This window comes from Stegostoma tigrinum, chromosome 23, assembly GCF_030684315.1.
Source record: "Stegostoma tigrinum isolate sSteTig4 chromosome 23, sSteTig4.hap1, whole genome shotgun sequence".
NCBI classification, from domain to species: Eukaryota; Metazoa; Chordata; class Chondrichthyes; order Orectolobiformes; family Stegostomatidae; genus Stegostoma; species Stegostoma tigrinum.
In genome coordinates, this window is record NC_081376.1 from 52,123,594 (window position 1) to 52,136,340 (window position 12,747).

Consider the following 12,747-nt stretch of genomic DNA (forward strand, 5'->3'; position numbering starts at 1 on the left):
TCTAATTAGTAATTAACTAGAAACCGCGCAGTTGGTAGCATTCTGGACTCCAGCTAGTACAGCTTTTCAGTAGGTGCAGGACAAGCGACTGTGATTTGCTGTTAAGTGATAACTGTGTTCCAGTAATGCATACAGTATTCGTCAAACTGAGTCACTGTTAAAGCGCTAGACCAAGCAAGCCAATTTGCTGACAATGTACCTCCAGTCTGCAACAGATAACAAGAGAACATTGAACACTTCTGTAGAAAAGGAAGTGAAATTAAAAAGACATTTATGTTGGTAACTGTTTCTAGCACTCTGTTTTTGGCAGAGATTGCTGAGCATAATTTCTGGCTGGCCTGACTGTTATCTGCGTTGGAGTGGTGTACTGGCAATTTAAATTGTATCAATCATAGAATCCCTACAGTGTGGAAGCAATCCATTTGGTTCATCGAGTCCACACTGACCCTCTGAAGAGTATCCCACACAGAACAACTCCCCCTCTGAAATAAATCTGAAATAGAATATCCTTGTAAATCAGCATTTTCCATGGCTGACCCACATAGCCTGCACATCCCTGGAAATTATGGGCCATTTAGCATAGCCAATCCACCCAAGCCTGCACACCCCGGACTGTGGGTGGAAAGTGGGGCGCACGGAGGAAACCCATGCAGACACGAAGAGAATGTCTGTGTAGAGTTTGCACAGTCACCCAGGGCTGGGTTGAACCTGGGTACCTGGCACTATGAGGCAGCAGTCTTAATCACTGAGCTACTGTGCATCCAGTGAATTGAAAAATAGCTAGTAGGAACAATTTCCCTCATTTCAAAGTTCTGTTTTAGAAGAATTGGCAAATTTAATACTGTCAACGTGTGCATTTGAGACCAGCTATTTGCATTGGGGTAGTAACACATTAACTTTGTACATTACTGTGTAATTTAAAATTTCACAGACAACTCTCACAGCTAAAGACTGTAATAGGAATGGGATTAACCTGTCTGACAATTTAGTCAGATGCTAGTTGATTTGTACCTCAACTTCGTTCACCCGTCTCCCAACAATGATCTTGTGAGTAAAAGCAAAATACTGTAGATGCTGTAAATCTGAAATAAAAACAGTGTTGAAGAAGCACAGCATCTGTGGAGAGAGAGAAACAAAGTTAACATTTGAATTCTGTTCAGCTCTGAACTGATTAGCTGAAGTAAATATTTTTGTTTATTGCTGTGTACAGCATTTATTCTATACATTGCAGGGCAGTTTATGAAGCAGAGTTTATCTTTAAAACCTTGTATAGTTTTTCTTGTTTGTATGCATTTCCTTATCAAAGTCCTTTGTTGCAGCCTGTCTTTCGAGTGATGGGATTCTCTGTTACGGGCCGGGTTTTAGATGGGCCAAATGGACAAGGCGTTCGTTATGCTACTGTTATTCTCAGCAACCAAATCAAAGGTTTGTGAAAGGTGGTGACTGTGGCAACAATGTAGTTTTAATGCAGTTATGCTGTATTATAACAAGGGAACATTTTGCCCTGGAGTTTCAGGTTTTTGCAATTACCATTGAGTTGCTGCTCTGCTTGGTTTGTCGCAGCCTTGACACTGCTGTGCATTTCTTTTTAAACCTGACTTCCTGTAAATGTGGTATTGCAGTGCCCCAAGAGAGCTTGAGGAAGATTGGTTATCACTCCCCTCCACATTTATATGGCACTGGCTGACACATTGTAAGTTTTAAAGGTCCAGTGTGAATATTACAGAATAGGTGGCATGGTAGGGAGGATGAAGTGCTTCAGGGCAGTCGGGGAGGTGGAGTTGGTGTTGGAGTCAGTGGGCAAGGTGGGGATGGAGAGGGTGGATAAGGTAGGGCCTGGGCGACTGGGCAAGGCGGCAGATGGATTGGGGCTAATCGTTTAGGTCAGGGCCATATAATTGGTTGAATGAGAAGATGGGAGTCAGGTTTAGGTGGGGTTTCGGAAGATTATTCGGGCTGTGGAGATATTCAGGCATGGTACGTAGCTGGGTGTGGGAGCAGTTCAGTTAAATGGTTGGAGTGGGTGCAAGTGGGTAGGCTATTGATAGGGGAGCAGAGGGTCAGCTTGAGTGCTTGAAGTGTTAGGAGTTGACAGGAGTTTTCTGTCACATAGTTTCTATGTGATCCCCTCTGAAGTGTCTGAAGACTCCAGCTGCTACCTGGAGTCAGAGACTTTTGCAGAAGTTCCTGGGGAATAAGCAAGTAGTCCATTCCAAGTTTAGACTGCCTGGGCATTTTCCATGGACACAGTACACTGGAACTTCCACAGGGTCCAATGTGAATCTCCAGCTGTTCATCCAATCTCTAATTATCGAGGGACTCGACAATATGGAGTGTCGTGACGTGCAAGTGAATTGCTGTTGGAAATATAACATGTATTAGAAAAAAGTATTTTTTACCCCCTCTGAAATGTCTCATTCCTGACCAGACACCCTCAAAATACATTAAGAAGATAGCCTAAACCCTAACTTTGTTTTGTTTGAAGAGATGTCAGGTGCTGTATTCCAGTTCAATTGGTCAAACTACATGACATTAAGCAAAACATAATTTATTCGAACACTACTATTATAATACAACAAAAGAAAGAAGAAATGGAATAACAACTCTATTGGAAAACTTCTTAAAATAATCCATTATTTTACTAGTAAACAGTAACTGTTCCAATAAAATGACATGCTGTAGACACACCCTTGGTAAAAGGCAAATTCAGAACACAGATTTGTCTTACATGTAATCCAGCTGTCCAGGAAGAGAACCCCCAGCTTTTGGCTGTAATTGAGAGAGGGGAAAAAATAGCTTTCACTTCTTTCAGACCCTAACAGTAAAAGCTGAGAGCTAAACCTGAAATCCCTGGTTCTGTGGGTGAGAGCTTGACCACACCTGTTCAGGCAGCTTCTATTGTTCCAGCTTTCAAAAAAACCACCCAAGACTTCACGTTGTTTATTTTCTCATTGACTGCTCCACACCTGTCCTCCAATCTTTTTCTTAAAAGAAACCAGGACAAAACACACCTTTTAAAGCTATAGTATCGTCACATCTATTAATATTTAGAAAGTCAATAGAGAAACAAAGGCCTGTGCACAGTGTGTACTGCTAAAGTTTATTAATCATAGTCTTTTCTGTTTTTTAGTTTCATTAAGTTTCTGTGCCATTACAACCACATCGTGATTATATTTTCTGGTTCTAAATATCACTAGTATGACTATATGATGCTTGACATTATTGCTGTAAGTTTCCTGTGCACAAGTATATTCTTATATTGAAAGTGGAGTAAAAAACTGCAAATACACGCATGCGTCAGCATATTGAGATTATTAACAAGTCGGTTTGTTTTACTTGGCACGGTATGTTATAAAATAGATTAAAGTTTTCTGATTGTATTTTTAAAATTCTTGACATTATATTGCACAAGCACTTAACAAGTGAGAAAGTTGGATGAGAACAAAGAAACCTACAGCACAGGAACAGGCCCTTCGGCCCTCCAAGCCTGCGCGATCGAGATCCTCTGTTTAAACCTGTCATCTATTTTCTAGGGGTCTGTAAGCCTTTGCTCGCTGCCCATCCATGTACCTGTCCAGATACATCTTAAAAGACACTATTGTGTCTGCGTCTGCCACCTCCGCTGGCAACGTGTTCCAGGCACCCACCACCCTCTGCGTAAAGAACTTTCCACGCGTATCTCCCCTGAACTTTCCTCCTCTCACTTTGAACTCATGACTCCTAGTAATTGAGCCCCACACTCTGGGGAAAAAGCTTCTTGCTGTCCACGCTGTCTATACCCCTCATGATTTTGTAGACCTCAATCAGGTCCCCTCTCAATCTCCGTCTTTCTAATGAAAATAATCCTAATCTACACAAGCTTTCTTCATAGCTAGCACCCTCCATACCAGGCAACATCCTGGTGAACCACCTCTGCACCCTCTCCAAAGCATCCACATCCTTTTGGTAATGTGGTGACCAGAACTGTACGCAGTACTCTAAATGTGGCCGAACCAAAGTCTCATACAACTGTAACATGACCTGCTAACTCTTGCATCAATACCTGTCTGATGAAGGAAAGCAGGCTGTATGCCTTCTTGACCACTCTATTGACTTGCCTTGCCATGTTCAGGGCACAATGGACCTGAACACCCAGATCTCTCTGAACATCAATTTTCCCCAGGGCTTTTCCATTTACTGTATAGTTTGCTCATGAATTAGATCTTGCAAATTGCATCACCTCGCATTTGCCCGGTAGAACTAATGGATGTAGGAACATGAGAAATAGAAGCAAGAGTACCTGCTATTTAACTAGATTGTAGCTGATCTTCTGCCTCAATGGCGTTTTCCCTGCACAATCCCTATATCTCTTCATGTCTTTAATTCAACTAAGAAGTCTATTGATCTTTGTCTTGAATATTCTATGAGTGAGTTTCCATAGCCCTTTGGAATTTTCAATTCCAAAGATTCATCATCCTCTGAGTGAAGAAATATCTCCTCTTCCAGTTCGAAACAACTTGCTCTTTATTTTGAGACTATGTCCCCTGGTTGTAGAAACCTGCCTGAATGCAGAGGAATATGTTTCCTGCATCTATCCTGTTGATTTTTGAAAGTGTCAATGAGATCACAGTTATTCTTCAAAATTCTAGAGAATACAGTCCCCTTAATCACTTCTTAGGACAGCCCCACCATTGCAGGGATCAGTTTGGTGAATCTTTGTTGCAGTCCCTGTAGGGCAAGTATATCCTTCAATTACACATTGTCCATTACTCATTAATCCTGAAAAAATAGCATAGCAAGAATTTCTCAGGGAGCATTCGTTATTGCATCTAATTTAGAGGTTTCTATTTTCTTTAACTGTTTAAAGTATGAATGTTAGAAAGTATTACTAATTCCATCACTGTCCCATTTCTGTTCTATCATACTAAGTGGCCTCTCAGCGAGTGAACATGCCACTTAAGAACCAGGCTAAAACAACTCAAATCCAATGAATTCTTACAGCTGAGACCTGGAGATTGATGGGTGCTTCTTAATCTCACCTTTAGCAATATGCTTGAAATGTTTAGAAATGTTCTTAATCCTAGCACCAAGAAAGCAACAAACCATCCTAAATTTACGCTCACTGCCACGGAATCGTCTGCCTATGTCCATGGCAGGAGAAGCCCCTGTAACAGCACTTCTATTAAATCTTGTCAAAAGCTGCCTAACACAAGAATTGTTCTAGATGTCCAATAACTAAGTGGCCCTTCCATTTTCTGCAGAGAGATTACTCCCTTCAACTGTTCCAAAAACTGAATATCTATTTGATAGAGGAATGGTCACTGGAGACTGTTGAACTACCTTCTTACTTTTCCTGACAGTAACCCATCTACCTGACTGATCCTGCTGGGCAATAACTTTTCAAAATCTACTAGCCATCTCACTCTGTACCTTATACATGGCCTTAATAACATTAAGCCTTAAAAAAAAAGTTTTGATAACACTTTGTATATGAAATAAACTACTTTTCACTACGATATAATACCCTTACTGGCATAACATTCACAAAAGAGGAGGAAAACAACATCAAACTGCCATTCCTAGATGTCACAGTAGAGCGAACAGCCAATGGGGAACTTCAAACCAGCGTCTACAGGAAAACAACACATACAGATCAAATACTGAACTACAGGAGCAACCATCCCAACACCCACAAACGAAGCTGCATTAGAACATTATTCCAACGAGCCACCACACACTGCAGCACAGAGGAACTACGCAGAGCAGTAGAAAATCACCTATACAGTGTATTCAAAAAGAATGGGTACCCTATGAACACAGTCCGCCGATTTCTCAGCAACAAACCCAAACAAACAGACAAAACGGGCTCAGAAACCATATCCACTCTCCCCTACATCAAAGACATTTCCGAAATGACTGCCAGACTACTCGGACCCCTTGGCATCAGGGTAGCCCACAAACCCACCAACACACTAAAACAGCAGCTAATGAACTTAAAAGACCCTATACAGACAACAAGCAAAACAAACGTCATCTACAAAATACTTCGCAAGAACTGTGACAAACACTACATTGGACAAACTGGCAGAAAGCTAGCCACCATGATACATGAACATCAACTAGCCACAAGACGACATGACCCACTATCGCTCGTATCCTTACATACAGATGAGGAAGGACACCACTTTGATTGGGACAACACATCCATCCTAGGACAAGCCAAACAGAGACACGCACGAGAATTCCTAGAAACATGGCATTCCGACTGGAACTCCATCAACAAGCACATTGACTTGGAGCCAATCTACCATCCCCTGAGAAAAAGAACAGGAAATGACATCACCAACACAGGAAATGACATCACCAACCCAAGGAAACCTAACCAGATAAATAGAAAGCGGGACATAACACCAGCGCTTCGTCGGAGGCTCACTGATGATGTTACCTAGAATGGTGACGAATGGTGAAAACAAACCTTCCAGCTCAGCGAGCAAACTCACATCCAGAACCTTTCACTACCTACAGAAAATAATGTTAAAATGGAAAAAAAATCTAAAATATATATCAAACATATAAAATTAAATAAAATCAACCATTTAGCTGATTAACTGAACAAAAATGTTTCCTCTTCAATAAGCAAGGAAAAATCTTCTCCAGAGCTGACCACGTATAGGACTCTCTAGAACAAAAACACGACTTCTTGGAGGGGAAAAAAAAGTCTGTTTTAAAAAGAAAACCTTCGCAATCCAAAAAGATTTTCTAAAACACACTTTGACTCTTTTAAATTTCTGAAATAAGAATAAAAACAAACCTCAGTCATTCACTGTAGACTCTTTAATTGTGTTTGTGAGTTAGACACCTGAATAAAAACTGAAATAGTTAATTCTGAAGGTATTTTTGCATGGAATAGTGTCAGTAAATTGTCTGTACGTTGCTTATCAACGAGCTAGGGGGCGTGGGTTCAGTTCTATTGATGTTATATTTCAGGAATCTGTCAGTCTGTTCCTGTTAGCTGTTCTACAAGTGATCACGTGTGAGTCAGAGACATATGTGTGCTGTCTGTAGGGTTTTGTAAGCAGCACTATTTGGTTGCATAAAATTACGAGGAATAAGCTGGCCTCCAAATTACTCTTAGACTCTGAATGAAATTATCCCAAATATTTTGTTACAACTGTTGTGGCATGGCTATACCCTTAATGCCAAGACCTGTTTGTGTTTAAATTGATGGCATGGGGATTTCTGCTTTAGATTTTCTATATCAGCAGGTTTTAAAGTGACTGATTATCACACCACAGCATAAAATCAGTGAAATAAAGCTGGCAGAATGACATTTCCAGAAGAAAATTATGCACTACATGCAAATCCAAATTACAAAGACTGTTGCTTTCAGCCCCTGCAATGCTTGCATGTTTATCCGCTTTCTTCTTTATTATATAGTAACCACAAAGGCAGATGGCTCATTCAGACTTGAAAACATGACAGCAGGCACATACTCCATTAATACACAGAAGGAACACATCTTCTTTGAACCGGTTACTGTGAAGATCGCCCCTAATACACCTCAATTGGCAGATATCGTGGCTATAAGGTAGGAAGTTACAACAGCAAGTGGAATATGCACTATATGTATAAGTATTCATCTGGCTTTTCCATCACTATATTATTTGTCTCGAAGCTAGTTTCAACAAAACATTGTATCGTTTCTCCATTGCTTTACAGCTTTAGTGTCTGTGGGCAAGTGGCTGTCAAACGGTTCCCTGAAGGACTAAAACCAACAAACAAGTATAAATTAGCAATGGTCACCCAAAGTAAGGATAAGGCTTCACCAGTTATAACAGAAACGGATTCTCACGGATCATTCTGTTTCCAAGCAAAAGCAGGAACCTATATCATTCAGGTGAAATAAATATATTATTTAATCTGTTCAGTGATTATCTGAAATTATTTATGTATTTGAATGAAAGGGGGCAGCATCATTTTAGGAGCTTTATCTTTGCTTTGTAAACTTAGAGGCCCTATTGATTTATTGTCAAAATGTCGTTCTTCTTTTCATTTGTAGGTCTGTCCTTATGTAGGATCTTGATCCAGTCCAGTCTGTAAGGAAAATTGTGTCCACTAGATTATATGAAAATATTAAAAAGCCATAATTGTGTATAGATTGAATTTAAAGCTGTCTGCTTCGTTGTTTAATGTGATCATTTAGCTGAAATCAGTGTAAGCCTAGCATTCTAACTGCCTAAATAGCATATTCACCCATGCACATGTGGTAAACATTTATAGTGTTGAAAATATTTCCAGTGCTACATTGTCAATATTTTTCAAGTTTAGTTGTATATGGTGAATGTTGGCAGGATATTCTCTGTGTAGGTATCAAAATGAGTTTTGTCCACTCCTCCACTGCTGTCCACACGAATGTGCTTTCCAACAGAGACGATTAGATAGAGTTGGAGACAGGAATAATCGCTGCTTGTTCTCTCCCAGGTTATGGGGCTAGGGCCAATTAAAACACCCTGACTGACACTCAACTGCGTTGCGCTAACTCACCATGTATTTGAAATTGAGACCTTAGAATCTTTACATTGGCTAATGCAGGCTGTCAAAAGAGCTGGGATTCTCTGTAAAATAACTGCAGTCTAGTGAATAAATAGGATTTTTATCTTTTCTCATTATACTGTTTTTCCCTTCTTAGTTTAGATGTTTCACTGTGGTTTTGCATACTGCATATTACAAAGTATCTGAGGAGTTTGGAAAATACTAAGATTGAGGTTACAGAAATAGTGTTAATGGTGGATGAAGAATTCCACATACCCACTGTTTAGCATAGTATTTGTATTGGTCTAACTGATTATGAATTCAATAGGTGATGGTCAGTGAAATGGAAGCAAAAGCAGGACTTGCTCTGAAGCCAAAGGTTCAAACTGTCACAGTTACAAATGCACCCATTATGGATCTATCATTCACCCAGTTTATGGCATCTGTGACTGGAAAAGTACACTGTTTGGGTAAGTAGGTGTTTGCAGGCTGTGTGTAAGTTGGATTAGTCTCCTGTGATTTTGGTGTTTGTTTTTTGATGAACAGAGCCTCACTTGTAATTATAACTAGTCTTTCCTTTTATATTCATAGCTTTGGTCAGTATTCCTTTCAGTGAGGTAAAGATTGTAAACTCTTGTGTTGCTCTCCTTCTCCCAGACCTACACTGGTGTAACTACTTAAATTTGGTTTTACAAGTGATAAAATATTTGAAATGTTGTTCAAATGTACTGTCACTAGTTGGAAATGCTCCAGGAGAAGTGCAAATCATTGTTGCTATATGAATTCCCCACACTTTTTTCTTCATCCCTATGAAACTCAGAAAACTGCAGGATAGGTGATAGTAGGAACTGCAGATGCTGAAGAATCTGAGATAACAAGGTGTAGAGCTGGATGAATACAGCAGGTGAAGCAGCATCAGAGGAGCAGGAAAGCTGACATTTCAGGCCTAGACCCTTCTTCAGCCGAAATGCCAGTTTTCCTGCTCCTCTGCTGCTTGGCCTGGTGTGTTTATCCAGCTCTATACCTTGTTATCTCAAATTGTGGGAGAGTGCTGATTGCTGTGTTCTTAAATTGGTGCATTGTTCTCTTAAGTTTACTTGTGATAAAATTAATGATTTTCCTAAACATAGAAGCTGCCATCTCAGAAAACTGTTCAATCACAATTGATCATGAGGAGAACTTGATTCATTTAGCCTGGTACCAAGGAGGGCAGTGGTAGCGTCCCTGTCTCTGAGCCCGGTGACCCAGATTCAAATCCCACCTGCTCCAAAGACATGAAACATCTCTGAACAAGTTCATTAGAAAACACTTACCTTGGTACTAATTGTGTGCTATATATGTTTACTTATTGCGATTACCTTGTGATAACTTTACGTGGTGGGTGTTGTTTTGATGTTGATTGACATCATCTCCATTATCTGGAAAACAACAACAAATTGAAATGGGAATTTTTGTTTAGGTTTGACAACTTTAACCAAAAAGTACTAAACAAAACTAAACTGCAACACTGTGTGTGTTTATATTTACATTTAACATCATAAAATGTGCAGAAGCAAAATCTGACACCACATCACGCAAGGAGATTTAAAGGGGCAGGCCAACAAGACTCAGTCCACGTGAGATCATGGGCATAATGAATCTTTATCGTGCCAGTCACTAGCACTAACACTTTCTGCCATCTTAGTGGTTTCATCTTTGTTTTTCTTGTATCTTCATTGTTTAACAGACTATTAAAATCAAATTCCCAAATTTAAGAATTGCAAAGAGATAGGTACAAAGCTGTGAACCATGCAGAATCATTGACAGAGTAAAATGCTTTGGATGCTGCAAATCTGAAATGTAAAAAAGCTGTTGGAAAAATACAGCAGGTCTGGTAGCATCTGTGGAAAGAGAAACAATGTTGATTTTTGGTTCAATATGATTCTTCAAATTCTGCAGAACAGTTCCAAAGAAGAGATAATAGGAACTGCAGATGCTGGAGAATCTGAGATAACAAGGTGTAGAGCTGGATGAATACAGCAGGCCAAGCAGCATCAGAGGAGCAGGAAGGCTGATGTTTCGGGCCGAGACTTGCTTCGGAAAAGACCCTTCTTTCTGAAGAAGGGCCTAGACCTGAAACGTCAGCTTTCGTGTTCCTCTGATGCTGCTTGGCCTGTTGTGTTCATCCATCTCTTCGCCTTGTTATCTCAGATCTAAAGAACAGTTGTGTTTGACCTGGAATGTTGCTTTCGTTTTTCTCTCTCTCCACATCACAGCTATACGTTGCTACCCCTGCACAACAAAGAAAATGTAATGCTTTAAAGCCTAGAAAATATTTACAAATTCTCTAATTTTACCACTTAGCCATATGGCGTAAAATTCTAAACGAGGGCAGACTGACAGTATGGAACTGTACAGTAGCCTGACATGCAGTGGGAGTTGCTGTAATTTCATATTCCTATCATAAATCATACAGCTTTGTTTCACTTGTTTTTCCTTAAATGATTTCTGTGCATAAACAAGTGATTCATGGTTTTGTAAACATTTAAAACATTATTATAGTTTTCCAATACAGCAGGTGGTCAAACATTTATAAAGCGCTGTATTGGTGTGGTGAGCAGAATCACTGTTCAGTGTACATGTTGGAGAGTGGTGGTTGATGAACGTATATACAATCTTACAGTTGTCCTTGATGTCCAGGTCTTGATTGTTCAGATATACTCCAGTGTTAGTCTTTGCGATATGGAAGCTGTTGTACTTTTGTGTTTGTGTTGAATCTATGTTTCTGTTAATGCCCAGGAAAAAAAAGTTACACTTTTTAAATGGATTAGCTGAATGGTTCAGCACTGGGTGTCAAGGTTTTGTTTCATGCTTTTTGTCACTTTTTTTAATGAGGTGGTCTCTCACTGTTTTCTTTATTAAGATTCCTGCAACGATCTTGCTGTGACCCTTCAACCTTTGAGTCGTCATAGTGACAAACAAAGCATGCAGCTCTCAGGAGGTGCAGACTCGGCGTCATTCACTTTTAATAATATTTTGCCTGGCAAATACAAGGGTAATAATTTCATTCTTTTGATATGCCATTATTTCTTTATGGATGTTAATGAGCATCGGGCTTAATCAAATGAAGCTGATTGGAAATGTTGTTGGTTTTTATAGTGAACATTATCCATGAAGAATGGTGCTGGAAAAATCGATCATTTGAGCTGGAGGTTGTGGATCAAGATTTCACTGGGATAGAATTTAGACAGACAGGTTACATGCTCCGATGCTCACTCTCACACGCAATCACATTGGTAAGAAATGTAATGCAAAGGAGGATCATTTTTGGGAAAGGCTTGCATACGTACTGTATACCTATACAATAGAACTGCTATTATTTTTATAAAAGACTTCTGCATAATAATTACTTACATTCCATCTTTTTAATTATTATGATTTTAGAGTGTGTCCTGTTCCCCCTGACTACCCCGTGGCAGCTTTATAGATGTTGCTCATTCTTGGCTATTCTCTTATGTTTGTGATCTCAAATGCATTTAGGAATAGGCAATAAATGCTAGTCTCACACGTGATTCTCGAAGCTCGTGAATCAGTGCAAAAAACAAAACATTGTACTTATTTATCTTTTAAGGTAGCCTTAGAATTACAGAATGCTTACTGTTTTGAAGGGGCCATTTGACCCATTGAGTCCATACTAGCCATCTGCAATGGCAGTTGCTTGGTGCCAACCTCCTGTCTTTCCCACTGTAACCACAGTTTTTAGAAAGGCCAGATTGACCCAGCCTCTTCCACACCTGCATGTAGTGCATTCTACATCCTAACCACTCTCATATGGCCATTACTTATTTTGCTAATGCCTTTATATCAGTATCCTCTGATTCTTGATTTTTCAAGGATATGGACATGGGTACAAACATACAAAATAAGGACAGCAGTGAGCAACTCGGTCATAATGGGAACAGTTGCTCCCTGTCTACTCTGTTCAGTGAGCTCATAATTTTGGACACCTTTATCAGATCTCCTCTTCATCTTCTGTTTTCCAAAGTGACTAATATCAGTTTCTCCACTGTATCCATCTGGCTGAAGTTCCTCATCTCTGGAGCTGTTCTTGTGAATCATTTTTGCACCTTATCAAATGCCTTTCTGTCCTTCTTAAAGTTGGTTGACCAAAGTTGGAGACAGTCCTCCAGTTGAAGCTGCACCAGTGTTTTGTACAATTTTGATAAAGTCCTTGTTTTTACACTGTATGCCCCCCTT

At 39.8% G+C, this 12,747-nt stretch overlaps 1 protein-coding gene across 1 annotated transcript in view; it reads left to right on the forward strand.

The window, feature by feature from the left end:
- Positions 1-12,747, forward strand: part of nomo (nodal modulator) — a 78,825-nt gene that overhangs the window by 14,493 nt on the left and 51,585 nt on the right. The window contains exons 10-15 of the mRNA XM_048552030.2: positions 1,320-1,425; positions 7,417-7,567; positions 7,699-7,876; positions 8,840-8,981; positions 11,414-11,545; positions 11,650-11,786. Of these exons, the coding sequence (XP_048407987.1) occupies positions 1,320-1,425; positions 7,417-7,567; positions 7,699-7,876; positions 8,840-8,981; positions 11,414-11,545; positions 11,650-11,786 (846 nt within the window). The remainder of the gene's footprint in view (positions 1-1,319; positions 1,426-7,416; positions 7,568-7,698; positions 7,877-8,839; positions 8,982-11,413; positions 11,546-11,649; positions 11,787-12,747) is intronic.